Source organism: Pithys albifrons, chromosome 3 (assembly GCF_047495875.1).
Source record: "Pithys albifrons albifrons isolate INPA30051 chromosome 3, PitAlb_v1, whole genome shotgun sequence".
Classification (NCBI taxonomy): Eukaryota; Metazoa; Chordata; class Aves; order Passeriformes; family Thamnophilidae; genus Pithys; species Pithys albifrons.
This window is the reverse complement of record NC_092460.1, coordinates 12,598,158-12,624,427: the sequence shown is the minus strand read 5'-3', so window position 1 is coordinate 12,624,427 and position 26,270 is coordinate 12,598,158. Positions and strand designations below refer to the sequence as shown.

At 45.6% G+C, this 26,270-nt stretch overlaps 2 protein-coding genes across 2 annotated transcripts; both read left to right on the top strand.

Annotated features, from left to right (window-relative positions):
* The first annotated feature begins 8,853 nt into the window (after positions 1 to 8,853).
* LOC139669217 (membrane-anchored junction protein-like) lies at positions 8,854 to 19,188 on the top strand. The gene is given in 11 exon segments (XM_071549656.1): positions 8,854 to 8,954; positions 10,693 to 10,738; positions 12,015 to 12,090; positions 13,697 to 13,822; positions 14,326 to 14,357; positions 15,135 to 15,235; positions 17,047 to 17,092; positions 18,372 to 18,421; positions 18,423 to 18,442; positions 18,541 to 18,688; positions 19,143 to 19,188. Coding segments are annotated over 11 exon segments (792 nt in total).
* A 4,823-nt stretch (positions 19,189 to 24,011) lies between these two features.
* Positions 24,012 to 25,920, top strand: LOC139669268 (T-cell surface glycoprotein CD1b-3-like). Its single transcript, XM_071549713.1, is given in 7 exon segments — positions 24,012 to 24,087; positions 24,413 to 24,436; positions 24,439 to 24,669; positions 24,828 to 25,109; positions 25,205 to 25,489; positions 25,593 to 25,689; positions 25,860 to 25,920. Coding segments are annotated over 7 exon segments (1,056 nt in total).
* The last annotated feature ends 350 nt before the right edge of the window (positions 25,921 to 26,270 follow it).

The window sequence follows — 26,270 nt, the reverse complement described above, 5'->3', positions numbered from 1 at the left end:
CCAGTCGGCTGTTTAGGGATTTCTTCATTCTATTTTTCTTGACTGAAATGATGCAAAATGAGCTTTTCCTTAGGAAGGCCTCTTTACAAGTGTTTCAGAATTTTTTCTCTTTGGGAGCAGAGTTCAGAACAAGTAAATTCTGTCCCTTAAAAAAAATGTAATCAGCAATTTGCCCTTAAATCACACCTACACAAAGGTAGGAAGTAGAAGTTTAACAGAACCCATTGCAGATTTGCATGTTTTAGTGGCTTTAATGATAAATAGCCTTAAGAAAGTTGCTCAGATTTGATGAAGTCACCTAAGATTGTTATAGTGCTCTGGAGCTGGATGGCCAGCACTGCTGGACAGGCACAAAAAGAAGCAGATTAGAGCAAATCCAAAGGAATAACATTCCTCTTATCTCCATTAGTGAAACTAAAATTAGAACTGCAGAAGTATCTTCTCTTCCTTGCTCCATAATTACAGTAATCTATTCAAAGATCTTCAGAAGTTTCTCTTTGCTGTCTGAGTCCAAGAAAACTTTATAGGGAAATATAAAGGGGCCTAAATCCCATCAAGTAAACAAAAAGATCCCCATAAACCTATAACATTTTCCCAAGTACATTGGAGCTGAAAAGGATGCAGGTGGAGATGTGGGTTAATACAAGAAGGTTTCCAAGCACTGTATTTGTCAGTCACTTAAAACACTTCTTAAATAAAAGACAAAGCACAAATTCAGTGTAATTATCCCTCATTCTTTTTCTATCCTTTTGCTGTTCCAAACACCTCTGATTTCAAATACAAACGTTTCTCTGGTATTATAGCACACAGTAAATGAAAATTGCACAACCTGCCCTTGCTTTTCTCCCAGTTCCCTGCTCCTGTCTCAGGAGCTGTGCAACAGCTGGACAGGCACAGGGAAGCAGCCCATGACATATGTACAATGGATCATGTTAAGCCCAGATGGAGTTTAAGGATAATTTAGCTGTCCAAACCTCACTGGAATTCATATTCAGCCATATTTGAGCAGACTAGGGCAGGAAAAAGCTCTGCCATTAAGGCAGTGCTCTAAAGGAACTACAAGTTCACTAAACATTAAGGTGCTGTAACTCCTCTGTGAGAACATTGCACAACTATTACATGTAGACAATTCCCTCAGTGGAAGTCAGACTTGCATATGTGTTGATTACCCTGTTTTACCTAAATCCATATTCTACAGGAAATTGCAACTTTTTCCCCCACCGAATTCCAGGCAACTACCTTGCCATGGAAAACATTGAACCAGAGCATTTTCTACAATGCATTACTCTCAGCAGTCAGGTAACATATTGATCTGCTTTATTCAGCACTTGTTTCAATCTTCTATATTTCCACCAGCAACCTGAATCAATTTTATGTGGCACTGCCCCCACTGCTGCTTCTGTACTTACATTATCACTTAACTAGAAGTTCACTGATGACACCAGCTCAGGGATCACAACCATTCTTGGCAGCTTGCTCTCTTTCATCTTTATATTTAATGACAAAACAGTTTTTTCCTCTATTAAAGCAGTCTTCAACACTGTACTATGCTCAGGGGTGGGGTGAGGGGGGTGAATCAGTTGTTTGTTGGAATGAAAGAGTCCATTTTAGAGGGAGAAACAATGTCTAAATCTGAACCAAACACTCCAGACACTGGACATCTCTGCCAGATTACATCAGGTTATGTATTACTAAACATTTATGTTCCCATCAGGATTGAGGAAAACAGAATGTCAGAAAAGCAACTTGCAGAAAGAAAAGAAAAACAGAAAGAGAAGATTTATGTGCTGCTGGTGGTGTGTGTTTATCAAAGCAATGCCAAGTCCTGAAGAGACAGTAGGCTTGGGAAGGAGAAGATTGCCCTTGGTGGCTCCAGTGCCTTATGCATCAGCCCTTGTTGTGAGCCAGGGACTGTCCTGGGTGTCACTGCCCAGTCAACAGCACTGAAGGCAGGAATGAAGGCAGGAATGCCCAAGGGAGCTGCACATGGACAATGAGGCACAAGGATCTGCTTCAGCTCAGAGCAGTGCTGGAACACAACCCCAGGAGTCAGCCTGGTAGCTCTTACCAACACTTTGCAGACCTGGCCTCTCTCAAGAATATGAGCTAAGTGAGAATTTATTCAATTAAACATAGTTTTAAATCCCATAAATGTTAGATAGAAGTGTTTAGATGCTGGCCAGGTGATGTAGAGTGAACTGGGCTTCCAAGAAACAGGACAGGAAGCACAGGGTTATCAAGTGTCAACTCTGCCCTGGACAATCAAACAGTGGGTAAGCCCTGCCAGCTCTCAAGACCTGAAAACCTTCAGAGATAAACACATCTAAAAGTTAACATTAAAGTTGTAGTAAAAGTCAGGAATAATAATATTCAAAGCATCAAGTAAAGAAAGGGTCCAGTATTTATTCCCAAATTGTCTTTTGGCCTCCAGAAGTGCTAGAGTGGATTTTTTTAAAATATTTTTATTTTTAATGTCTGTAAGTGGTTATTTTGCACATACAGGCTTACAGAGTCATTCCAGACAGTTTTGGAAAAAACCTTTCAAGTTTTACTGTTAGGAGACCTTTGAAAAAACAATGGCTGCGAAACTATCTTCATAGATCCCATAGACCTTTTGCATCTCTTTTTCTCCATGGCAATCAAGTATATTATACTTTAAAAATTCATAAAATGTATGAATCATATATGTTTTACTGCCTAGACTCCAGCTTGTAATCTCTATGGTTTCTTCTTTTTACTCTTTGATTATCCCTATTCTCACAGAGATAATTTCAATTCGTTAGTGAGTACAGTCACAAACTGAAGTGATCTGTTACAGGATAACAGGGGAAAAAGGAAAGGAAAAATAAGGCACATCTTTCTCCCTATTCCATTTGAGATTATTTGACAAAAGTAAATGCATCCAGCAAAAACAGAGAGAGGGGAAGCAAAATTCCTCATCTGCAACCCTCTTTGAAGCAGGTCAGCCTGGCTTTAGACCCACAGCTCAGAATTTCGGAAACATCAATTCCAAGCTCTCCCTGCAGCATCTCACCAAAAGTTTATAACTACATGGTGTGAGTTTATATGTGGTTAAAAGAAGAGATATGAATCTTGAAAAAATAAAGCTTTCACTGCTTTTACATTGCAGTATAAATCCTAAAGCTCTTTGAGTGTTTACTTCAAAGAAAGGAAATCTGTGCTTCGCTAAGAGAAGATTATCCTTACATTAATCAAATGATAATGATACAACAAAGGGGAATGATTTGAAACTAAAAGAGGAGAGATTTAGATTAGATTTTAGGATGAGGTTCTTCCCTCTGAGGGAGGTGAGGCCCTGGCACAGGTTGTCCAGAGCAGCTGTGGCTGCCCCATCCCTGGCAGTGTCCAAGGCCAGACTGGACAGGACTTGGAGCAGCCTGGACTGGTGGGAGGTGTCCCTGCCCATGGCAGGGGGTGGAACGGGACAGGCAACCAGAGTGGGACTCCTGGAGGCAGGACTCTATCGGGTATTCCATCTTTGTGAGCCAGACTGGATGGGTTCCTTTTCATCTTTGGAAATAAGCCAAACATGTCTAGTTACTGAGTCTAATTAGTAGATGTTTACTCAGAGCATTGGTAACAAGAGATGCTTTCATCAGAAAAACAGCCTGTTAAAGTAACTATCAATTAACCTCTAAATATAGTCAGCCAGGTTGTTACATTCCCTCTTCACTCTCATCTCTTCCTTCATGTCCAGAGTCCTCAAGTTTATCATGGTCCAGACAAAATAACAAACTGTTTCATTCTGTCTCCACTTTTAACCCACTTTTTCCTTCCTCATTGACCATTTTCAAATAAATCTAAGAAAATTAGTTCCTACTGACTTGGCACACAGCCTGATAAAACTGCATACAAATTTGGGCTGATGGCAGAGCAGGACTACAAAGAAGGAGATTTTTCTGAGGTTCTGACATGCTTTTTATACAACACAGTAAGCCCAAAATCTAAAAGAAATTAGATTATTACAAAAAATGTAACAGAGCTGAGGAATTCCTCTTGAGAAATTCAGTTTAAAAAAGCAAACAAAAGCAATGACAGCCAAAAAACCCCAACAAATTTGTGGAAGAAATCTTTCAAAAGAGAAGACCTCTGTATCTTGCTTACCTGACTCTTACATTCTTCCCTAGTCATCTGACACTGGCCCCTGTTGAAGTTACAGTATTAAGTGAAATAGTCCCTTTGACTCATCCAATTAAATATGTTCTGAGTTCTGGTCATAAATTAGACATCCAAAATGTAAGCAGGAATAGTTCTATTAACCTGTATTTGTTTCACTCAAATTAATCTTGTCTGACAAACAACACTTGTAACCTTGCCTGACATGAGAGCATTTTAGGATTTGGTGCACCGGTATGATTTGAATCATACATATTCATTGTAGCAAAATTCATGGACATTAATTATTGACTTGCTTTTTATAGCCTGAGTCAGGTATAGAAAGAGAGCACCAAGACTTGTGCTTTCCACACTGCCGAGCTCACAGAGAACTGTCTGCAACCAACCCTTACATAAAGTGTAAATTTTCTACAGCATCCAAGACTGGACTTCAGAGCTCAAGAGCTTCCTAAGCACTATTGGAATAATAATAACAAAAAGAGCAAAGAAATTTCGTTGCAGTAATACAATATAATATTTTCCTCCTCTTCAGATTTCAGAAAGTCATATACCCAAAGGAAATCTTGTGCCTCCTCTGCCAAGAAAAGAGATCAGTTTTATTTCCTCAGACATAGATCTTTTTTCTAATCAAACATTGCCATCCAGTGGCAAGAAGAACAGTGGTGTCATTGCCACCTAACATCCAATTTTTCCAGTACCATTGGCTTCAGAATGACACAGGTAAATTAAGCACATTATTTTGTTCCTTGCTACCACGTGCACTTCTAATTTTACACGAGACAGAAAGATTGTGCAGGTTTAAAAGCTCCTGGCTAGAAGCTCATCGGAGTAAATGTTGAGAGCTGAAAAGCATTTTTTAAATTTTCCTTGACATTTAAGCTCAGCTGGTACTTTCCTGGTACTAGTCCTGGTACTTTCCTTGTGCTAGTCCTGGCACTTAAGGTAGCTTAGAGTCTGTCCCAGCTTACAGTCTAGGCTGGAAATATGAAATGAACCTTGACCATGAAAAGCGGACCGAGAAATCCTCCTCAGGTGTCCATAACTCATCCCAGGAGAGATCAGTCTCAATTTCAAGGCTTGGAAAGCACACCCCCTGAAATTTCAGCTGCTCTGAAACTTTTACAATTACATCCGATTCTGAACCCTCTGCCAAACACAAGAAACCTCTTCTTCTTGCTGCTGGGACTGGTCTTTTCCTGCTGTTCATGTCCTGAGGAAACCAGGGACTCTGGGAAACAGCTTGTTCAGCCCGTGATGACGAGCTGTGATCAGCTCTTCTCACTCAGCCCTTGGGGGAGGTGTTTCTTAGCACCAGTCATAGAATCATAGAATGGATTGAGTTGGAAAAGACCTCCGAGATCATCAAGTCCAGCCCTTGGTACAACTCCAGTCCCTTTACCAGATCATGGCACTCAGTGCCACATCCAATCTCAGTTTAAAAACCTCCAGGGATGGGGAATCCACCCCCTCTCTGGGCAGCTCATTCCAATGCCTGAGCACTCTCTCTGGAAAGAATTTTTTTCTGATATCCAGCCCAGTTTTCCCACCCCACAACCTGTAGATATCTCTCTTCTGGATCAGGTTCCACAGCTCAACTACTTCTCACATTGCAGTTTATTGTGGTCATAGTAACAAGTCTAGTCCTAGTAACAAGTCTAGTCCAGCTCTTTGCCTACAGGAAGCCTTCCCTTGGAATATTTAACCAGCCACTAATTGAATGGATTCAAATAGCTCCATGAAAAAGAAAAAAAAGAAAAAGAAAAAAAAAAGGTGGGGAAAAAAGGTAAGCCAGAATATACATTCTTCTTAATACAGAGTAATGTTTCTTGGTACATTTTCAGGAAAAAGATTCAGGAGATAAGACATTTAATTAGAAACTGGGGGGAAAAATCCATAAGCTTTAAAATTCCCAGAGGTTCTGCAAGAGTTGTTGACCTTTTACCAGAATCCTCTAATTATGCTCATTATCATTGTTAAGAAGAGATCAGAAGGACAGAATTTGCATCTAATCTCTCACAACAGGGCTCCTGATCCCAGCACCACGCTCAGAAATTCTCAGACATGTTTTTACTTTCCAGCTTGGCAAGAAAGACATCAAGTCTCTCATTCTGGTATGTTTTTATTCAGAACACCTTCAGGAGTAGTAAGAGTCACAGGTGGGGGCTGGTCTCTTCTCCCAGGCACTCAGCAATAGGACAAGGGGGCATGGGCTCAAGCTCTGCCAGGGGAAATTGAAGTTGGAGATCAGGAACAAATTCTTTGCAGAGAGAGTGCTCAGGCATTGGAATGGGCTGCCCAGAGAGGGGGTGGATTCCCCATCCCTGGAGGTTTTTAAACTGATATTAGCCGTGGCACTGAGTGCCATGATCTGGTAAAGGGACTGGAGTTGGACCAAGGCTTGGACTTGATGATCTCGGAGGTCTTTTCCAACCCAATACATTCTATGATTCTATGATTTTAGTCATACAATCTATGTTAAAAAGGGAGGCAGATGCTTGTACATGTTTAGAGGGAACACACAGTGGGTGGTTCAGGACGCCTGTACCTCCCAAGTACCTAAACCAATGGGGAAAGGGAGTCTGCAGTATGCGGCAGGAAATGAGAATAAAAGGGGACCTGTGTCCCCCCACCTGGCCGAGAAAAACTCACTGGGTATTGCCTTAGTGTACTTTCTCCCTTTATTCTAAATAAAGTTCCTTTAGCAGCACTCCTGTGTCTCCTTTGTGGACACTGACCTCTAGCGACGTCATTTTCCGTACACCAGGAAACACCTGAGTCTGTCCCTGCCCCGCTCAGTCCCTGTCCCTGTCCCTGTCTCTCTCAGTCCCTATCCCTGCCCCCGTCCCTGTCCCTGCCCCTCTCAGTCCTTGTCCCTGCCCCACTCAGTCCCTGTCCCTGTCCCTGTCCCTGTCCCTGTCCCTGTCCCTGTCCCTGTCCCTGTCCCTGTCCCTGCCCCTCTCAGTTCCTGTCCCTGTCCCTGTCCCTCTCAGTCCCTGTCCCTGCCCCTCTCAGTTCCTCTCCCTGTCCCTGCCCCTCTCAGTCCCTGTCCCTGCCCTCTCTGTCACCTCCCTGGGAATGCCGCTCCTGCCTGGCACACTGTGCTGGGCTGGGCATGGAGGGGCCACATCCTGCGCATCTCTGCAGCGCTGTCACCTTTTTAGTCAGGGTCCCAGGGACAGGGGCTGGGCTGGCCTTGGATGTCTCCCTGTGACTTCTGAGGCACAGGATGCAGCAGTGTAGCCTTGAGAAGAGAAGGCTCAGGGGAGACCTCATTGTTCTGTACGACTACCTGAAAGGAGGGTGTAGCCAGGCAGGGGTTGGTCTCTTCTCTCAGGCCACCAGCAGTAGGACAAGAGGGCACAGTCTTAAGGAGAGGTTTAGGTCAGATATTGGGAAGAAATTCTTTATGGAGAGGCTGCCCTGGGAGGTGGTTGATTCATCGTCCCTGTAGGTTTTTAAAGAGAGACTGGATGTGGCACTTAGTGCCATGGTCTATTAAGCACAATGGTTGGATCAAATGTTGGACTTGATCTCAGAGGTCTTTTCCAACTTTCTTAATTCTATGATTCCATGGAGGAACTGCCAGGTCCCTTTCCTATGGCTTCTGCTCTCCTGCTTTCCTCGGGGATTTAAAGAGCAAGAAAAGAGCAGGGTGAGCAGGGCAGGAGGAAGCCCAGCATCCCCGAGGCTCAGCTTCTCCCATTGGCAGGCACTGGCACCTCCCTGGGGCTCGGTGTGTGGCAAGAGCTTTGCCCTAATGCCCAGGACTGTGCCAGTCTCGCCCAGTGAGGGCCAACATCTGATGAGTAGGAAATGCTGGGAAACTGATCTGTCAGAGAGGGCTGCCCAGGTGCTGCTACAACCTGGCCCCGTGGCCAGCCTTGCCTGCTCCCAGTGTGTCCTCTCTGTGGCCTTCTCTGTGCCCTCCTGTAGGTCATGGCTTTCACAAGATTGCTATTTTCCCTTGTCCTATTTTCGGGCTGGGCTGGGCTGGGCTGGGCTCTCCTCGTCTCCGCTCCGCCCACAGCCCCGGCCCGGCGGTCCCGGCCGTCCCGGTGTCGGTGCGGGGTGTCCCGCCCTGGTGCCCGGCGGGCCGCGGGGCCCTTCGGAGGCCGCTCCGGCCGCCCCCGGCGCTGGGGAGGCGGCGGCACCTCCCGCCGGGCACTGGTGGTGGCTGCCCCTTGGGCACCGCGACAGGAACGAGCTCTGCGGGCCGGACCCGCGGGGGCCGGGGGTCCCTCACGGTGTCCCTCCCAGACTGGGGTGTCCCTCACGGTGTCCCCCGGGGTGTCCCTCACGGTCTGAGGTGTCCCTCACGGTGTCCCTCACGGCCTGGGGTGTCCCTCACGGTGTCCCTCCCAGCCTGTGTCCCTCACGGTGTCCCTCACGGTGTCCCTCCCAGCCTGTGTCCCTCACAGTGTCCCTCACAGTGTTCCTCACAGTGTCCCTCACAGTGTCCCTCCCGGCCTGGGGGCCCTGGGCATAGGTGGTTCCAGTGGCCTCAGCTCCAGGTCTGGCCTCTGATCCTGCTCAGAAACACAGGCCACTGTTGGCACGAACACCCAGACCGGCTGCGTGCTGACAGGTGGGAGATACCTTCCCTCTGCAGATGCTCCCTGGAGGAAAAACTTTCATGTGTTAGAGTGAGATGCGGTGAAGGGTTTTAGGAATTAACCTTTGGCTGTCCTGCTTTTACATTCAAGGAGAGTGAGAGAGATGCCCTTGAAGCCCTTTATGTACCCACTGCCTGAAACAAGGTTTCTTCACGCTGGCAAGTTTGTGTACAAATTCAAAATCCGCTATGGCAACTTCAACAGGTAAGTAAGTTACAGCTGAGAAGTCACCCTGCAGTTTGTTGACTGCAGGTGAGTTAATACGGGACCTTAAATTCAGATCCTGGGGCCTCCTCATTTCCTGCCTTTTTTCACTGACCAGGAAAGTGGCCATTTAAAAGTTGCTGCTGCACTTTCACGTGCTGAGAGAATAATTCCAGCTGTAAAAACACTCTTATTTCATTGCCTTGTGTGAATTTTGTGCTTCACTGGAAAAGAGACACTTTTCACAGACAGTAGTTTGAAATTCTTAAGTATTTAACTGAGAAACTCTAGAGCCTTTGTGGTGGTTGAAACTACATGTAACACACTCAAAAAGAAAAAGAAAGGAAAATGGAGAAGAAGAAGGAGAGAATACTTCAATCTACAAGTTACTCTCTATATATTCTAAATCCCTCCCATGGTCACCCTCCCATTGGTCCATGATAGTGTCCATATACCTTGCTAAACTTCTAATTGGCAATTACACACTCCCCAGATGTAATTTTAGTTTCATGAGAAATTATCAACACACATTCCATTCTCACAGCTTGCCTTTCTCAGTTTCTTTCTTATCTCATGCTGCTTTAGTTATTCTGCTAGTTTTTTCAGTCTTAATTATTTTTTTCTGTTCTCAATCATTCAAGGAAGCAACACTTGGTTTAGGCCAAGAACTGCCTGTAGTTTCAAACCCCCACACCTCTCATGTCCCTGATCTCAACCCAAGCAATGACTCTCCTGCAGTCAGACAGCAGGTCTGACATCCTTGTCACCAGTGCCTGGATGGTGCCTTGCTGTCTTCCATTCTTTGCATTCTCATTTCTTGGCACCATGGCAGCATCCTTTCCTGAACTGTGCTTTTCTTTCCCTGCTGATTCATGACCACAGCATAAGTCTTGAGTCATGACTTCCTTCTGCTGTGGTGCTGAGAAATTCCTTTCATTAGCCCATTTCATGGATCTTTCTGAAGAGGAAGGGGAGTTCTGGTTCTGGTTCTGGTTCTGGCTGGGGCCCCTGAATGGGGCAGATGTGATCATGACTGCCTGACAGAGAATACTTGCACACCTTGCATTCCTTGCACACCTTGGATTCCTTGCACTCCACTCTATCTACTTATTTCCAAGTGACCTTTGTGGGGTTTGTTTACTTTTTAATGAGTTTAGATTTTCTTTTAGACCTTCTCTTTCCCTGTTCCTAAGGTTGTTGGCCCATACCTGCAGCAAACAGCTGCTGAGAGGATGGATTCCAGAGGCTGGAGTTAATGTTTGGGAAAAGATGGATGCAGAGGCAGCACACGACTCCCAGCATCACAGGGCCTAATTCTGGTGCTGTGAAGGTCCATTCCTCTCCTTGCACAGGAAGAGATTGACTGACACCTCCTGCCAGTTCCTCCCTTAAGCAGAGTGGCACCACCACAATAGAAGACAACAGAGGGGCTGGTTTGAGGGTGCTGTGTCAACAAAAAACAATCCTGAGGGTTACTGAGGATCAGCTGAAAAGATCTGATCTCTCATCCATTGTATCCACAGACACACAAAACACAAATGGGCAGAACGTTCACAAGCAACAATCCTTGTGGAATAGTGGATGTTATTTAAGAATAATATATTAGGAGTTCATCTACCTGCTAAGTAGTTTTCCTATGCAATGGGAATGATGTTTTACTGCTGTTTAAACTCTTACATCAAATGCATCTCCACTGATTTTTGACCAGGATGTTCCCAACTCTCTGTTTGTTTCACAGTGCTCCTGATCTCAGTCTTGCTGAAAGTGCTGCCAAGGAGTTAGAGGTAGGAGCTGAGGCAGGTCCGTTGGACCCTGGATGGGTGTTGGGCTGAACAAATCTTGTGTTTGTGGGACAGAGAACATTTTGTCAAATGCAACATTTCAAATGCAAGTAATGGGGAACTTCTCTGCAGAGCCTCAGGGTGAAAAAAAATGACATAAATAAAAAATGTCTTCAACAGGCAAAATTAGTGTAGAAGAGCCGTGCTTTTGTTTCAAATACTCCAAAGAAGCTACTGAATCTTCATATTGTACAAATGGAAACTGCTGTTTGTAGAGCTAGTTTCACCCTGCTCCTGTCCGAATCCTCTTCACAGTCATTCTTGCAGGAGCACTTTCCCAGAGTTTCACTCTCAGCCTCAAACCTGACCCCCACTTTTTTGACTACCTGTGAAACCCTCCTGGTTTTTCAGGAGCTGTGACAGTGCTGGTGGCTTGGTAGAGGTCAATCTAATGCTAAATTGCACAGGCTTTCCTCAAAGCTGAGGAGCAAGTGTTCTTTTAATTTTAAGTTGGTGTTCTTTTAATTTTTCCAATGCTTTGTGTCTAAGCACAAACTGATGGTCACAATTGGTGCCATCTGCTTCCTGAGACAGGACACAGCCCCTGCCTTTCCTGAGAAAATGAGACAAATATGAGAAAATGAGTCACATATACTGCCTTCTTAAAAATGCTTCTTCCTATTATTTAAATTTTTTTAAATCTTCAGAATATAGTAATAGCATTCAAAATATTACTGAAGAAAATGTGCTGATTTTAACTGATATAAAGAATTATATTTTTTTCACTTTTGAAAATATTGGAATGTATTAATAGAAAAGCTTTCCTGTCAGTAGAACAGAAGTTTTTTGCAGTTTAACTTGTGACTGATTTGGGTCAATATTCAGCAAAAGAGCAATATGTTTATTTTTGGCAAAAGCAAATGCTGTGTGTGTTTTGCTGGGGCGGGGGGGCGGGGAAGGACACTTCTTAAATTTAATACTTGTTAAATTTGAAAAGACATCTCCACTCTCCATAGCAATTCTTCTACGTTAATTCAAGATTAAGATAGTCCTTCACTTCAATTTCTATCAGTCTGTCAGTGCAATACACTCTAAAATTATCAGAGGAAGTGGAGAGAAGAAGGAAAGGGGAAAAGCAGAATATCTAGAACCTGCTTTTCCATGATTCATGCAAACAGTAATGTTAATTTTTTTCCCAAGCCTTGAAACTGTGTTTGACAGTGGAATTGTTGCTATGTTTTTAATATTCTTCCTTGGTTTATTTTTTTTACCTCCCCAGGAAGTGATTCGAGTAGTCCTTGGAAATCTTGATGATTTGCATCCATTTTCTACAGACCATTTCATTGTCTTTCCATGTATCCTTTCTTTCCTATTCATAAAGGAAAAGATCCAATGACTTGGGTCTTTTGGGCCTTGCATAATTCAACATTCATGTGTAAGAGTGTGCAGATCTTTGGCTGAAATAGGACTCCTTCGAGTTTGCAGTGGGACATTGGCTGAAGATCCTTTTCAGGTGTTGCCTTCACCAAAGATGTGAAAAGAGTGTTCTGCAGTGTTTCCATCAGAATGTCCCTGCATTCCAAATCAGATTTGATCTTCTGGCTTGTGCAACTGCACAGAGTTTAGCAATGTCTGCTACATATTCTGCAGATTATTAATTTAAATTGGCAATAACTAAATTAAAGAAGTGGTAACAATTAGTTGCTATTGTAGTTGCTGTAGTGTAGGGTTAAGAAGTTACTCTCCTTGTTGAAGAGAAAAGTAAGTTAGTTGAATGAGGACGTTTTTCAGTCCTAAGATATGTCAGCTTTTGGATTAGATCTGGCATCACCTCCTGTTACTCTGAGTGCTCAAGAATAATGAAAAGCTCTGAGGCATTGCCTTCAAGTCTTGGGGGACTTAATTATCCTCATAATGGCAGGCAGACACAAGGCCATCCTCTCTCTCTGTCTGAGGCAGGTACATACAACAGCAATGTGTTCCTGTTACTGACAGGAAGAGAAAGCAGCCAAGAGCATTATCAGACAGGAAACCCCCAAACCCAACAATGTTATTGATTTGCTTCTCTAAAGCTCAGCCAGTTTTGCCTTCATGTCTGAGGAGTGTTTGGTTCACAAACTTGTATTTGTAGAGCTTTTAAGTGTGTCCAGATGCTCAGGCAGCACCAGGCCCTGCAGAGAACTGTGAGCTCAGAGGTCTGGCATGAGGAGTTGTGCTGCAGTTGGTGTGTTGAGCTCCTCTCTGTATTATGACTCTTCGTTAATCACCAGATAAGGGAGTCCTTGAAGCCAAAAACCAGGCAACTTCATTCCTTAAAGGAACAGATTTTGGCAATGTCTCATCATCTCAGTCCATGGGATCTTAGTTTCAGCTGGCAAATATGGACTGACAGTATTCATTTTACCTGTTTCTCCCTGAGATCAGAGGTGTCTAAGGAGACTGCTGTGCAGTGCCATTCACTCTTGCAAGCATGAGCTCCTGGGTGTCAAACTGCACCCAGGTGAAGGAATGGCTGTAACTTTAGTGGTTGTATTGTCAATTGTCTGGTTTCCCCCAGGTTGAAACGTGAAGCAAATTTAATCATGCTGCTCCTATGAATCCTAGTTCTTTTCAATGTTTAAATCAATTTTTTAAGTTATTACTTTTTAGTTAGGAAGACTGCTGGTTTTATTCATAGGGTTGGAAGAGCCTGGCATGTTGGGGTTTTTTGCAGAAGGGCCTCAGGAGGGCAGTACAGTTAAGGGAACAGAAGACAATCCAGGTGACTGATGGGGCAGTACCATCTGGATGAGTGTTCCTTGTAATGTGTTACTGGTGCTTTTTCATGAAGTTCATAGTGGCAGGTTGGATTTGCTTCCTTGTGCACATGGGCAGCATGATGTGAGTTTTGAAGACATTGTCAGGATTCCTGCTCCTTTGAAATGTTAGTGCTGTGTTTTTAAGTCTTACCACTGTTCTCAGATCTGAGTAAATGGGAGAGAGTATCGAAGATGAAATTCAAACATGAGAATGTCCATCTTGTGCCTTATCCCTACATTTGCACATTGTATATAGAATTGAACTCATTTCAGCAAAACGTTCCTTGTGGTAAGTCACTGTGGTTGTGTTTGCATAATTTCTGAAAATATCTGTGATCTGTGTCTTGCTTTTCCCTTTCCCTTCACCTACTGTACCTTTGAATGAGAGAGCAAAGCTGCATGTGGTGTGGCTGTACTGTGGGTTTGAAATAGAGCACAATAGTGTGTTCTCGACTGTCCTGTACTGCTTTTCTAAAATTTCCTGCATTTCTGTTTGCCTTTCCAACTGCTGCTGACTCTTCAGCAGGTATTCTTATGAAGTGATGCCCAGTGCCTCCCAACCTTCATTATTTAATGGCAGTCACTGGGCTGGAGCCATTACATACAGGTATATGGAAAGCATGTTTTTCTTCCTTGTGCTTGACTACATTTGTTGACATCACACTCTTTGTTTCCAGTTTCCTAAAGAAAGTATGGATTTGTTTGTGCAAACTGAGTGTTCTTATGTACTTTTCAGTTGGTTACAGAAAGTCCAGTCAAAATAATCATCAAGTTTTAAACCTCTGCTTACAGGTAAAGAAGTAAACAGGGGCAGTGATGAGCTTGTAAGTTGTGCCTCTGTTTTTTTGTTTTGTTTTTTAATTTATATTCTAAGTATTCTGGAGAAGCAGGATATATATATTTAGGCAGTGCTATAGTTCTCGTACTTCTCAGAGTTAGCCAGTGTGAAGTGCCACTGAGTTCTCACCTAGAACCATCCAGTGTGACAGAAATCTTCCTGTCAGTTCCAGAGGGCTTGGAATGCAGTCCTGTCTCAGGACCAAAGAGCCTGGTGCCTTCAGTTCCATGGATTTTCTGCAAGTCTGAGTGACCTGTCCAGTGGTTTCTTCACTGGGAGAGTCTGTGAGGTCGATATTGCTGAGTAATTAATTAGTTCCCTAGGTACTTCACGTGCCATAGACAGCAAAGTTAAGTTAATTTGGTAAATTTTGGGAAAATGAGAGCTCAGAGTATGTTTGTTTTCAGTATGGGTAAGTGTCTGAAGATGGAGAGAATTACTGAAGATGTCGTGTCCAAATTCCCCTGAAGAATTTTTCTCTCTCTGCTAGGATTCCATTTCTGCTACTTACATTGCTAGGCAGTTCTCTGAAGATGGAGCAAATAGGATGTCCTGGAAAGCAGCATTTTGTTTAAAACTGTTGAACATAATTCTCTGGATGGCCTCCCAGTGCTTATCTTAGTCCTGAATCCTTTTTTTAGTTTTTATTCTCTAATCAGGAACAATTTTGTGAAATATGAATGTACATTAGCTCTGAATTTTGTTCTAAAATAGAGAAGTCAAAATCAATTGTTATCAATACCAAGTGTGCAATGTTTTGAAGGTCAAGAGAAGAAATGAAATGTCAGAAATGGAAAAAGTGGTGAAGAGGAGGAGAGTGGAAGTTGGAACAGAGACTTCATGTCTACAATCACTTATGGACAAGTCAGTTGACTACAAAATAGTCTCCCTATCAGTGTTTTAATGTCTCTTTTATGTATCTTTAATGTTTCTTGTGTCCTCATGTTTCATTTTTATGCAATCTTTTGCCCCATTTTTCTTCTTCCTCCTCTTCCATAAGTAGCAGAATCAAAGCAGCATTGCTCATATTGGGAAAAAGTGGTCCTGTGCTCCCTGGGTTCCCATGCCCTTTGCTCTTGCTTTGCCAGAAGGTACTGCAGAGAAGGGCCTGGCTCCCTGTTCTTCATTCCCTCTCCTTAGGTGTACTTTGATAAGAGCCCACCCGAGCCATCTCCAGGCTGAACAGTCCCATCTCTCATACAGAATGTTCCTCAATCCCATCATCACGTTTGTGGCCCTTTGCTGGGTTCACCCCGGTGAGTCCCAGTCATGACCTGGGGAGTCCAGGACAGGCAGAGCACAGAGAGGGGTCTCAGCAGCTTTGAGCAGAGGGAGGCATTGCTGCTTGAGGACAGTGGTTTGGCAAAGCTCTGCCTAACCCAGCTCAGGGTGGTGCTGGGCACCTGTAGCATGAGGGTACAGGGCTGGCTCATGGCTAAATTCAGGCTTGGTTCTTGACTGTCTCTGAGGCCCAGTATTAGTTACAGGCTGACAGGCTTCTTTCTTTATAATAGAGTGTAGTTTTTAAGGAAAGAAAATTTATGTCTGTACTGAATCCTCACAAGTTACAGACAGTCCCAGACCCATCACTGTGGTCGTGTTTATGCCCACCTTTCCCCTCCCATGTACAGACTGTGTCCAGTCATCTCTCTGGTTGCCTTATATCCTACCCAATTCTCAAATGTGTCTCATGCAGAGATTATAACAGGAGAAGTCAAAGCCAGTCCTTTTGCCATGACCCATTCCTAGTCACAATACAAGTGCTGGAAAGGAGGGAGGAATGAGCCCAGGATTCAGAATGCTTTCTGATTTCTTTTAGCCAACACATCAGTTGGAGATTAATAAAGTACAAGACCAAAAAGGGCTATTTCATGATCCAGTCTGGCAGTTCTCTCTATGTCCTGTATCTTACCCCATCAGTTATGATTAAAACACTTTTCATAATTCTAATTTCTTGAATTCAAAATCAAATAGATGAGGATCAGCTTCAAGCCTTCTGTTATTGTTTTCCAGTTATGCTGTTAGGCTGAAGAGCTCATTCAGGCTGAGCATCCCCTCAGCCCCAGGAAGGAGTGTGTCTGCTGCAGTGATACCACCTTTTGGTCCTCTCAGCTTTCTGGACAAGCAATTTTACTCCTAAGTTCTAATGGGGATTTGGGGTTTTCTTGGGATACTAATGAGTGCTGAGAAATCAGAATCTCCACATGACAGTCCCAGTGGTCCCAATCACCTCACAATTTGTGAAGCCAAGATTGGTTTCCTCCATATGCACCCCTTTGTACCTCCCTGTACAGAGCTCCCTTTGCCATTTTATTGCTCTGTGCTCAAGTCTTTTAAGATCTTTCTGTGGTTCTTTGCTGCCTGCCCTTGCAAGCTTTCTTAGTTTGCTGCTCATCCCCCTTTCCATGTCATGTAACACTTTTTTTTCCTCTTTAACTGCTTGTTAGTTTTAGTAAAAAAGCAGAAAGCCCAGTACTGGGCTGAGTGCATATTTTCATTTTTTTAAGGTAGACTTTGAAAGATGGGTACAAATACAGATTAAAGGTATATTTCTTGTTGGCTGGAGGTACTGAAATCCTGGTTTCCAGTGAAATACTTGGAGTAGTCATTTACAAGATTATTTCGTTTTTGTGAATTTTGTAAACTCAGTTCTTACTTACTTGACTTATTTTTAGAACTGTAGCTGACCAGATGAGTAAAGCAGAGCATGGATATGAAAAGGTAAGCTACAGAATACTCAGACAGAGATAACAGCACCTGTTTAGTCCTGGACTATTGGAGTGTCAAGCATAAAAGTGCCTGCAGATAATTTTTCCCCTTTTCCCTGCAACACCTGCTCCTGTTCATCAGACTTAGCAAAGGGATGAGTTTTAGGGAGACAACACACGCATTTCTGACTGTCAGCCTACAAGCTGGGTGTGAACTGACCCTTTGAGAGCTGAGCCTGAGGGAGGCCATTCCCTGTCTCCAAGACTCCAGTCCTTTCTTACCTCAGATGCCCCTTCATGCAGAACTCCACGAGGGGCAAACAGGAAGTGCTGGCACCTTAATACTTGCTTTGGTGTGATCACGTGCCTCTCCTCACCAGTGTCCTTTCTCTCTGGGGGTGGCCATGCAGGCATCTCCCTGTTCCTGAAACAGTGCCATGACTTTTCCCACTATGGCACCAGAAGGCAGGTTCATGACAGGATTGTTCCAGAGGAATTGGCAGTTGCCCTTTAAAGCCACTGTTCTCCAAAGACCTTGTCAGAAGGGGAAGATTCTTTCTCTTTTAGCCCACAGGCTGCAGTGGTGCTTTGGCAGAGCTGCTCTTAGGCACATCTCTTAGGTAGCAGGGTCCTCCCTAACACCTGTGTCCTCCAAATGTCCCTGTGCATTTTGTGTGATTCTGTGTTTAGTGCAAGGGAAACGCCATCAGGGAGAGGATCTGTTTTTCTGGTAGGGTTTACTCTCAAAGAAGCTTGCCTGCTGATTTTGTTGTTTGTGTTTCATATGATGATTTTGGGGTTTGTGGTCCTTTGAGTTCCTGATCACCTTCCTAATGGATATTCCTGGCCCACCTCTTGCTTCTGGCAGTTTCCATTTTTGTCCCTTCCCAGTTAGTCTGTGTCCCAGGACTATGTCTTAGCAGGGCTAATGTAGGGGCCTGTACTGTCCAGGGGCTGTTGTTTCCCACAGCTCTTCTGTTCCTGTTGTTTGAAATCTCTGCCCATGCCATAGCTACTGTTATCTCACTATCTGGTATGTTAAAGTCTTCTAAATTAATTACAGCTTGATGTTAGGTCTGTGAATGTCTTGAGGAGGAAAGTATAAATATCTTGTTGAAAGAAGTCCTCATAGTAGCAGAAAAAAAAAAAAAAAAAAAACCAAACCCACAGAACAAGATAGCAGACCTTGATTTTAGTACTTTTAGTACTTGCTTAGCAGGCAAGCAAACAAAAATCTCTGTGCAATAGAATTTTGCATTGTGTAACAGTTCTTGGGTTCTTTTTCCTTTCAGAATTCGTCCAGAGCAAGTGAGGGTGAGTTTAGTCCCACATCCCTTACTAAAGACTGACCAATTGAGTTTCTGCGAGTAAGGAATGCCTGGATTGTTCCATTCCACTGGGTACACAGGGAGTGTGAGACAAGTGAGGTTGTGGATTTGTTCTTGCTGTTGTTTCTTGCAGGGAAACCTGTGGAATCTGCCCTTGAACAAAGAGCAGCAGCCAGTCAGGCTGAGGGTACAGTGCAGCTGCTGCAGCAAATGGACCAAGCAGGAAAGACAGGACACATGAAGTCAGAAGGAAGAAGTCTCTCAGGGCGGCTCTGGAGAAGGTACTAATCCTGCAGGGATGGGCAGGTGCAGGCCTGACTCTGTCTAAGCCTGTGTCACAGGCTGATTCTGGCAGTTCAGGTGATTCTACATAATTCTGGAGGATGGAGACCTCTTTTCTGTGGTTAAACCAAAGTCTCCCAGTGCAGAGAAGCATCCAGGGATGTCCTTTAATCTCATGGTAAGGTGCAGCATTCCCAGTAAATGTTGCTCTTCTGAGCTCTTTGGGAAAAAACACACAACTCCTTGTTAATCATAGTGTGTGCCATCCCTTTAATGACTGAGATCAGACCATTAGGGCACAAGATATTTGTTTTCCTCTATTTTTTTCAGTTTCCCTCTGTGTTGTTTTATACTGGCATTGTGTCTTTCTGTTGGACAGACTTACCTTTTTCCCAGTTCTCAGAGAAGTATGTTAAGTCTAATGTGTTCTTTTTGTTGCTGTTGTTTCCACAGGATCATCATTTCTCCACTACATCATCTTTTTGGTAGAAAGAAGTGACCTGGTAGTACTAATTGGAGTGGAAAGGTAAATTTGGAGCATGATTGTTGGGCTGCAGTGTTTCTTCTGTAATTCAGTTTTTCACATTGCTTGTCTCAGCTGTTAAAGACTTTAAATTAAATTCTACTTTGTTCACATTTTCAAAGTAACATTCTGAAGATGTTGGGTTAAAATGTCTCTTTCCTTGCAATTCGGAGTTTTTGGAAATAAAGCAACAAACTTTAAGGGTTTGACCCTTAAGTGTCATAAATTGTGAATTTAACATTATGTGAGATTCTAATAAAACAGGCATCAGCTTGGAATTGTGTGAAATATTAATCAGAGTTACCCAGGCAGGACACTTTCTGCCTCCAAGAAGAAGTAGAAGTTTCTAATATTAGATGGATTCAGTACTACACAGCACTAAAAAGGCCAAAATTCTGGAAAATATTTTGGTTTAGATACACGACACTGGAACTTGGGTAATTATTTATGCCTTCAGTATGTAGTGGGATGAGGCTGAGAGTGAAGGGTGTGCTCAGTCAGCTTTTTGCTTCACGTTTATGCATTTAAGATGAACCATCATTCTTCAGCCACCCCCTCAGCTGGGACCTTGTGAGCTGAGTATCTGCAGAGTGCCAGTCATGCACAGAACACTGAGGGGTTGGTGCTGTACCAGGAGCAGTATGTGGCCATTTAACTGTGTCAGTGGTAACTTATCTCACAGAAAAAGACAATGCTCTGAGTCAGGTAATGCAACATTTGGCCTGTTTGGCCTTGTGATGTGAAAAGGGGAGATTTCCTGGACCCTTAGTGTTTGATTTGTCTGTCAGTGCCCCAGGAAAACCAAGACCCTTGTGCCTGGCCAGTCTGTCAGTGTCCCACTCTGGGAAACCCTCATTAAAGAGCCCTGTAGGTCAGAGGGCAATTTGACTGTCCTTTTCAGTGGGCTAAGCCAACAGCATAAGGGAGACCCCTCAGCAGGTCTTCACACTTTAGTCGAGTGTGTTACTCATTGCCAGCAGCTGCCAACACCCAGGAAGGACCACCAAGAGTTTATGGAATAACACTCTTTATTAACATAAAATTGTGACAAGTTAAGGTTTGAAAACTCCTGGTGATAGTGCCTCACTGCAAAAACGTATTTAAAACAATATACAGACAAGCTTTATTCAACACACATATAGTTCTTACCCAATAGGCATCCCTATGGGAGAGAAGACAGGTAAGACAGGTTCAGCCCTTCAACTGATCCCAGCAGTTACAATGAAGTCTTCCCTAACTCTTCTCCCATTCTCAGCCTACTTTTATACTATTTCTTTAGGTGGAGATTGAGTGACTCTAGTCATAAATACCTTTGTTGCTGATTGGCGTAAAATTATCTTGCTTCACTTTGAAAGATATGGTCAAAAAACCAGAGAGCACATGCTTAGTGGGGGGTGGTTGTACCTTGGCAAGGGGGTAACTTTGGGATAGAGGTGTGTGTTAATATTACAGTTCGTCTGAGGAGAGCAATTTTACGCACTTTTGCCACCACTGCCAGCTCAGCAGCAGGACATCTCCCATCACCCCTGGCTGGCATGTGCTATGGGGTTTCATCAGCTGCAAAGTAGCATTGAGTTCCCCTCCCTGCTGGGATTTCCACAGAGCATGGTGTCTCCACTCTGCCCCACCCTTCATTTCATTCCCCTTGGGGAATCACCATGGAGCTGCGACCTGCATTCCATCCAGGGAGCAGTAGCTGCATTTTACCCTATAACTTCCACACTGTTATAACTTCTGTTAGGATGTGAATACAGCTTTTCAGTTTCCTCTAATTTTTTGCCCCCAGCCATCTTCCCACAGGCTTGCACCCACCCTGGCCTGGGCTCTCCTCAGCAGTCAAACAATTCTTTCCCTCTAAGAAGAGACTGTTACATGACTGATTCCATTTATCCTGTTCCTCTTAGTCCTGTCCCACAAAGTCAGGTCAAGGCTGAGCGTACCAAGTTTCAATCCCTGCTGCTCAGAACTATGCAATAGGGCAGTAGGGAGGACCAGGAAATGGGTGTAGGGTTGATAACAAGACATAATCAAGGGCAGTTATCCCTGGATTGATCTTTATCAGTGGTTATGTCAAGAAGACAACATTTCACTTCCATGATCTTACAGGTTGTTTCATGAAAAAGTGCCTTTACCAAGAACTGGGAATGTGAAGCCTGGAGAAGAGAAGGCTCAATGGGCATTTTATCAATGTGCAAATACCTGGGCAGAGAGTGCTGAGAGACCAGAGCCTGGCTCTTGTCATTGGTGCCCAATGGTAAGCCCATAGGCAGAGGTTCCACTGCATATCAGAAAACACTTGTTCCTTGGGAGACTGACCAGGCCCTGGCACAGGTTGCCCAGGGAAGTGTTGGAGTTCCCCACCTTGGGGATACTTACATGCAGTAGCCAGGAAGGAGCATGGCCAGGACCCTCATGTCACTGTTAGGGGCAAGGGGGAAGGGACTATTCTGGGTAGAAGAGTTTTCTGCCACTTGGGGTAGCGTGGCTGCAATCAGGTCGACTTGGGGCTCAGTGAGTGAGGCTTTTGCATGTGAATCACTCTCTTCAGCTACTTTCACAAATTATTATTTCTACTTTTTTTTCTTACTTTCTATTTTTATTTCTACTTTTCCTGTTAGTATTGTTGCTGTTACTGATTCTTTTCTTATCTCATTACTGCTTCCAGTAAATTGTTCTGAATCTCAAGCCATGATCTTTACCTTCTGTGCCTCCAGTTGTCCTTTGCAGCCCTCCTCAGGGGAGAGCAAAGGGGACAGGAGAGGAGCAGGTGAGCAGCAGTGTGGTTTGGATACTCTGGGTGGGAGCACTAAACTGGGGAGTACCATTCCTAAACCATGAAAGCAACAAGCCAGGTTTTGAGTCAGAAAATGAACAGAGCCAACAAGAAGATCCTACAAGATGGGATAATGCTTTTCATCATGCCAATGTCCTTCCTTGCACAGGTGCCTCAGATGTAAAATTCCCGCCCTACCCTCCTCTAGGGGAGGTATCGCGACATTCACATGTAGACCTGAAGCTTTTCATTCCTTCTGATAAGGCATAACTGGCCAAACTATGCTGGTGTGAAAAACAGTGATCATGTCTTTTAAGGAGTCATAAACCATGAGAGACCTCCCAAGCACTTCCAGACTCATTTCTGGAGCCATCCACCAGAGGACTGTATGAGATCCAATTGTGTTACATCAGAGTGCAAAACCCTCCTCCCAGAGAGGGTCCCTGGGCAGAAAAAGTCATGTCACTGGTGATGAGATCTTTCCTCTTTAGTATCTATTCTTATCCTTTTTTTACTTTCTTTACCTCATGTATTTTTTAAATGATATCTTTATACTTTTATATTGTTATATTTCAGAAATAACCAAAATGCCTACATACCTCCTTTCCATTGCAACAAGATCATTTTAAAATACACCTACCATAGACATATATATAAATACCAGACAATAAGTGTCATTTCACAATAATCCACCTCAGGGGATCTATTATTGACAACAACCTTGGCTGAGCTGCCTTCAAAGGTGGGTTGCAAAACACCTGCACAGCACTGGGGGCTGCAATGGCCTTCCCACTGATCAGCAAGAAAGGACCAACAGTCACCTTAGGGGGGACCATGGGAAAAATGGCCACCTCACAGGACTGCATGGACACAAGGCCCCCTGCACCTTCCCTCCCTGGGCTGCCCCAGGGTTCTGCTTTGCCAGCCCACCTGGCCAAACGCTCTCCTCTGAGCCCAGCACTGGTGGCTCCAGTGGAAGGCATGTGAGCTTTGTGCTGGCATGGCTGGACATCCCCTGTGTGCTGCTGGGGAAACTGGTGCCATTTCTGGGCCTATCAGGCCACCACAGCATTCCTACTTCTCTCTGGGACAGTACCACAGAAGGGAAGGGCTTTGGTGTCCATGTGTCCCCATGTCTAACTCACTGTCACAGGGTGCTGGACCTCAGTATGAAGAAGCTCCATATGTGCCTTCCCCTTGTCCCTACAGCTGGAGACACCAAATATGGAGACCTGGAGCAGTGACACCTTGGGCCGCTTGTGTTTGGAGGAGTCTCATCCCAAGGTGGTCGCACACCTTGGCCCTGGTTGTGTTTGGTTGTTTTCAGGGCACCCCAGCCCGGACTTCCCCTCAGCTGTGGTTTCAGCTCTGCTCTTACCGCAGGGAACAACGATAAAAAAGGCCACTCTTGAGGAGGAGAACAGGGATCCCTACCAAAGCTGGTGAGAAGGAAAGGGCAGTGCCAGGCTGCAGGGCAGCCCCAGGCCCTCTCCTGGGGGTGTTTGGGGCAAAGTAGGGCTCCCAAACACAGGAGTAAAGGGAAGAAGAGAAACAGCTCCCAGATCCCATGGCATGGATAAAACTCCATGGAAAGGGGAAAGATGTTCCTCCACTGCAACTCCCTGGAATAGGGATAAGGCTGGGGGTACCATAGTCCCATGCCCAACCCAACTTGAAGATCCTGCCTGGCCAAGTGCAGCTCAACCCCACCCACATCCCCCTAATTGTCAAGGTCCTGCCTTGACCATGAGGGATCACTCCTGTGTGCACTTGGGTTGACTTTGCTCACAAGCAAATTCCCCCAACACTCACAGCCATGGCCAGGGTGCCCCAGCCAACCCCAAGTGGGAACCTCAGAGCCCTCCCTTAAACCTCAGTGCCAGCCCCATTGTCTGTCAGGGCCATTAACACCAGCAGAGCTGCCCAGGCACAGCCAGCCAGAAACATCTGCATCCTCATCTCTCACAGCCTCTTCCTCCTGCTGCTGCACCCACCACTGTACCCTCTGGGCCTCACTGCTGGCACCATGCAGTCCCCTCGCTCCTGCCTCCTCCTCCTTCTCTACCTTTTCCTCTTCTCTGGGACATGGGCAACCCTGGAGGGCAGGTAGGAGTCTTGGCTCATGTACACCTGCTCCCAAGCTCCCCTGGGACTCCATGGCCAAGAGCTTTCCTGTTCCCCACCTGTGCTGGACATTTGCTTCCTCACCCCTCCTTATTTCCTGGCTGCACACCCCCTTCTTGGCAGGAATGCAGCCACCTGAGTGGGTGCAGGGGGTGGGACCTCGGGCTTACAAGAATGTAGGAGATGTAGGGTAGGCACATAGAGCCCTGTAATATCAAGGAACCAATCCTCAGTGTCCCTCACCCTTCCCCATTCATCTCCTCCTGCTCCCATCTTCTCCCTGCAACTCCCTCTCTCATGTAGGGACCTTCACTCTCTGGCTTATCCGGCCAATACCTTCAAAAACTCCTCCTTTGTGGACACAGAGGGGCTGGGCCTGCTGGAAGACATCGAACTTGGGTCTCTTGATAAGCACAACATGTCCATCCACCTCTACCAGCCCTGGATTCGCCTGGACCTGCCCCTTGGTGATTGGGAAACCTGTGAGACTGTATTAAAGGATCATTTGGATCTATTCATCTATATGTTCAGTGAAGGGGCCTTGCAGACAAATGTACCCTGTGAGTATTTTCTCTTCACTGTGTCCCCTCTCTGAACAGAAGGTGGGGAGTGGGGAAGGATCGGCCACTGCTGCTACTGTAAAGGAAATGCTGTTCATGCCTTCAGGAAGGCAATCCCAGCCCCTCAGGCAGCCTCTCCCTCCTCTCTGTCCCTCCAGACCCCTTTGTGGCTCAGTTCGTGGCACGCTGTGAGCTCTACCCCAACAGGACCTCTCGATTCTTTGCCTCTGTTGGCTATAATGGTCAGGACTTCCTCAGCTTTGAAACACATAATGCCACCTGGAGTCTCTCTCAGGACACAAGCCTGTCTCGGTATGTCCAGACTGTTTTCCAGAACTACCATTTCTGTGACATAGCAGAACTTGTCTTCAACTATATCTGTGCTGACGACCTCGAGATAGTACTGCGCTCTGGAGGGAGGGCAGCCCTGGAGAGACAAGGTGAGACCACCCTGACCCTGAAACACCCACCCCAAAACCCTGGGGATAAGCCACAGCCCACCAGGGCTTCCCCCACCCTTTGCTCCCATCCCCAGAGGTGCCCGTGGCCACGGTCTTTGCCCGCACGCCCAGCCCACACCAGTTGCTGCTGGTTTGCCACGTCACTGCCTTCTACCCGCGGCCCATCAGTGTGGCCTGGCTGAGGGATGGCCAGGAGGTGCCTCCGGGCCCGGCGCTCAACACCAGCACCGTCCTGCCCAACGCTGACCTCACCTACCAGCTCCGCAGCGTCCTGGCCGTGGCCCCCCGGGACGGCCACAGCTACGCCTGCCGCGTGCGCCACCGCAGCCTGGGCACCCGCAGCCTCCTCATCCCCTGGGGTAGGTGCCACCTCTGCCCACGCCATGGGCCCCTCAGACGCCCTGCCCCTGCCATGGAGCAAAGCCCGGACACTTCACCGCAGCCTCTCCTTGTCTTTCCCAGGCAACTCCCAAGTGCTGCTGCTCACGGGGCTCGTGGCCGCACTGCTGGCAGCCGTGGCCATGGCTGCCATGCTGCTGCTCTGGCTCTGGAGACGCGGGTGAGTTCCCTCCTGCCCCGCACAGCACCAGGGGCACAGCAGGGCAGCAAATGCCCCAGCCTATTTCTGCACTGCCCAGCACAGCTCCTGCTTTGGCCCTTCAGCTGCTGTCTGTGCTTCCACAAGGTCTCTGCCATGGAGCATCCCTGAGCTGTCCCCTCTCATTTCAGACAGCACCAGCGCATGGAGGAATCAGAGTCCAGGAACTCCATCCTGAGCAAAGAATCTTAGTCCAGAAAGGAGCCAACATTCCCCATTCCCTCCCACTACCACCCACCAACAGAGTCAAGAACTGCCTTTTTCTGCTTCAGCCAAGTTCTGGGCACTGACTGCAAGACTAAGTCAGCTCAGAGATGCAGGGGAGAAACCTGGGCAACTCCTGCCTCCCTTGGATTTGCTGAGCAGATACAGGTGTAAGTCTGAGACCTCCTCACTTGTTCCACCCCATCACCTCTTGTGGCCCTGGCCAGTGCACCCACTGAGACACTGGGACACATCAGTGCCCAGTGGCAATATGTTCTGGTACAATTACATTTTATCTCTAGACAGAAAGCTGTACACTTCTAATGTCGTTTTCCAGT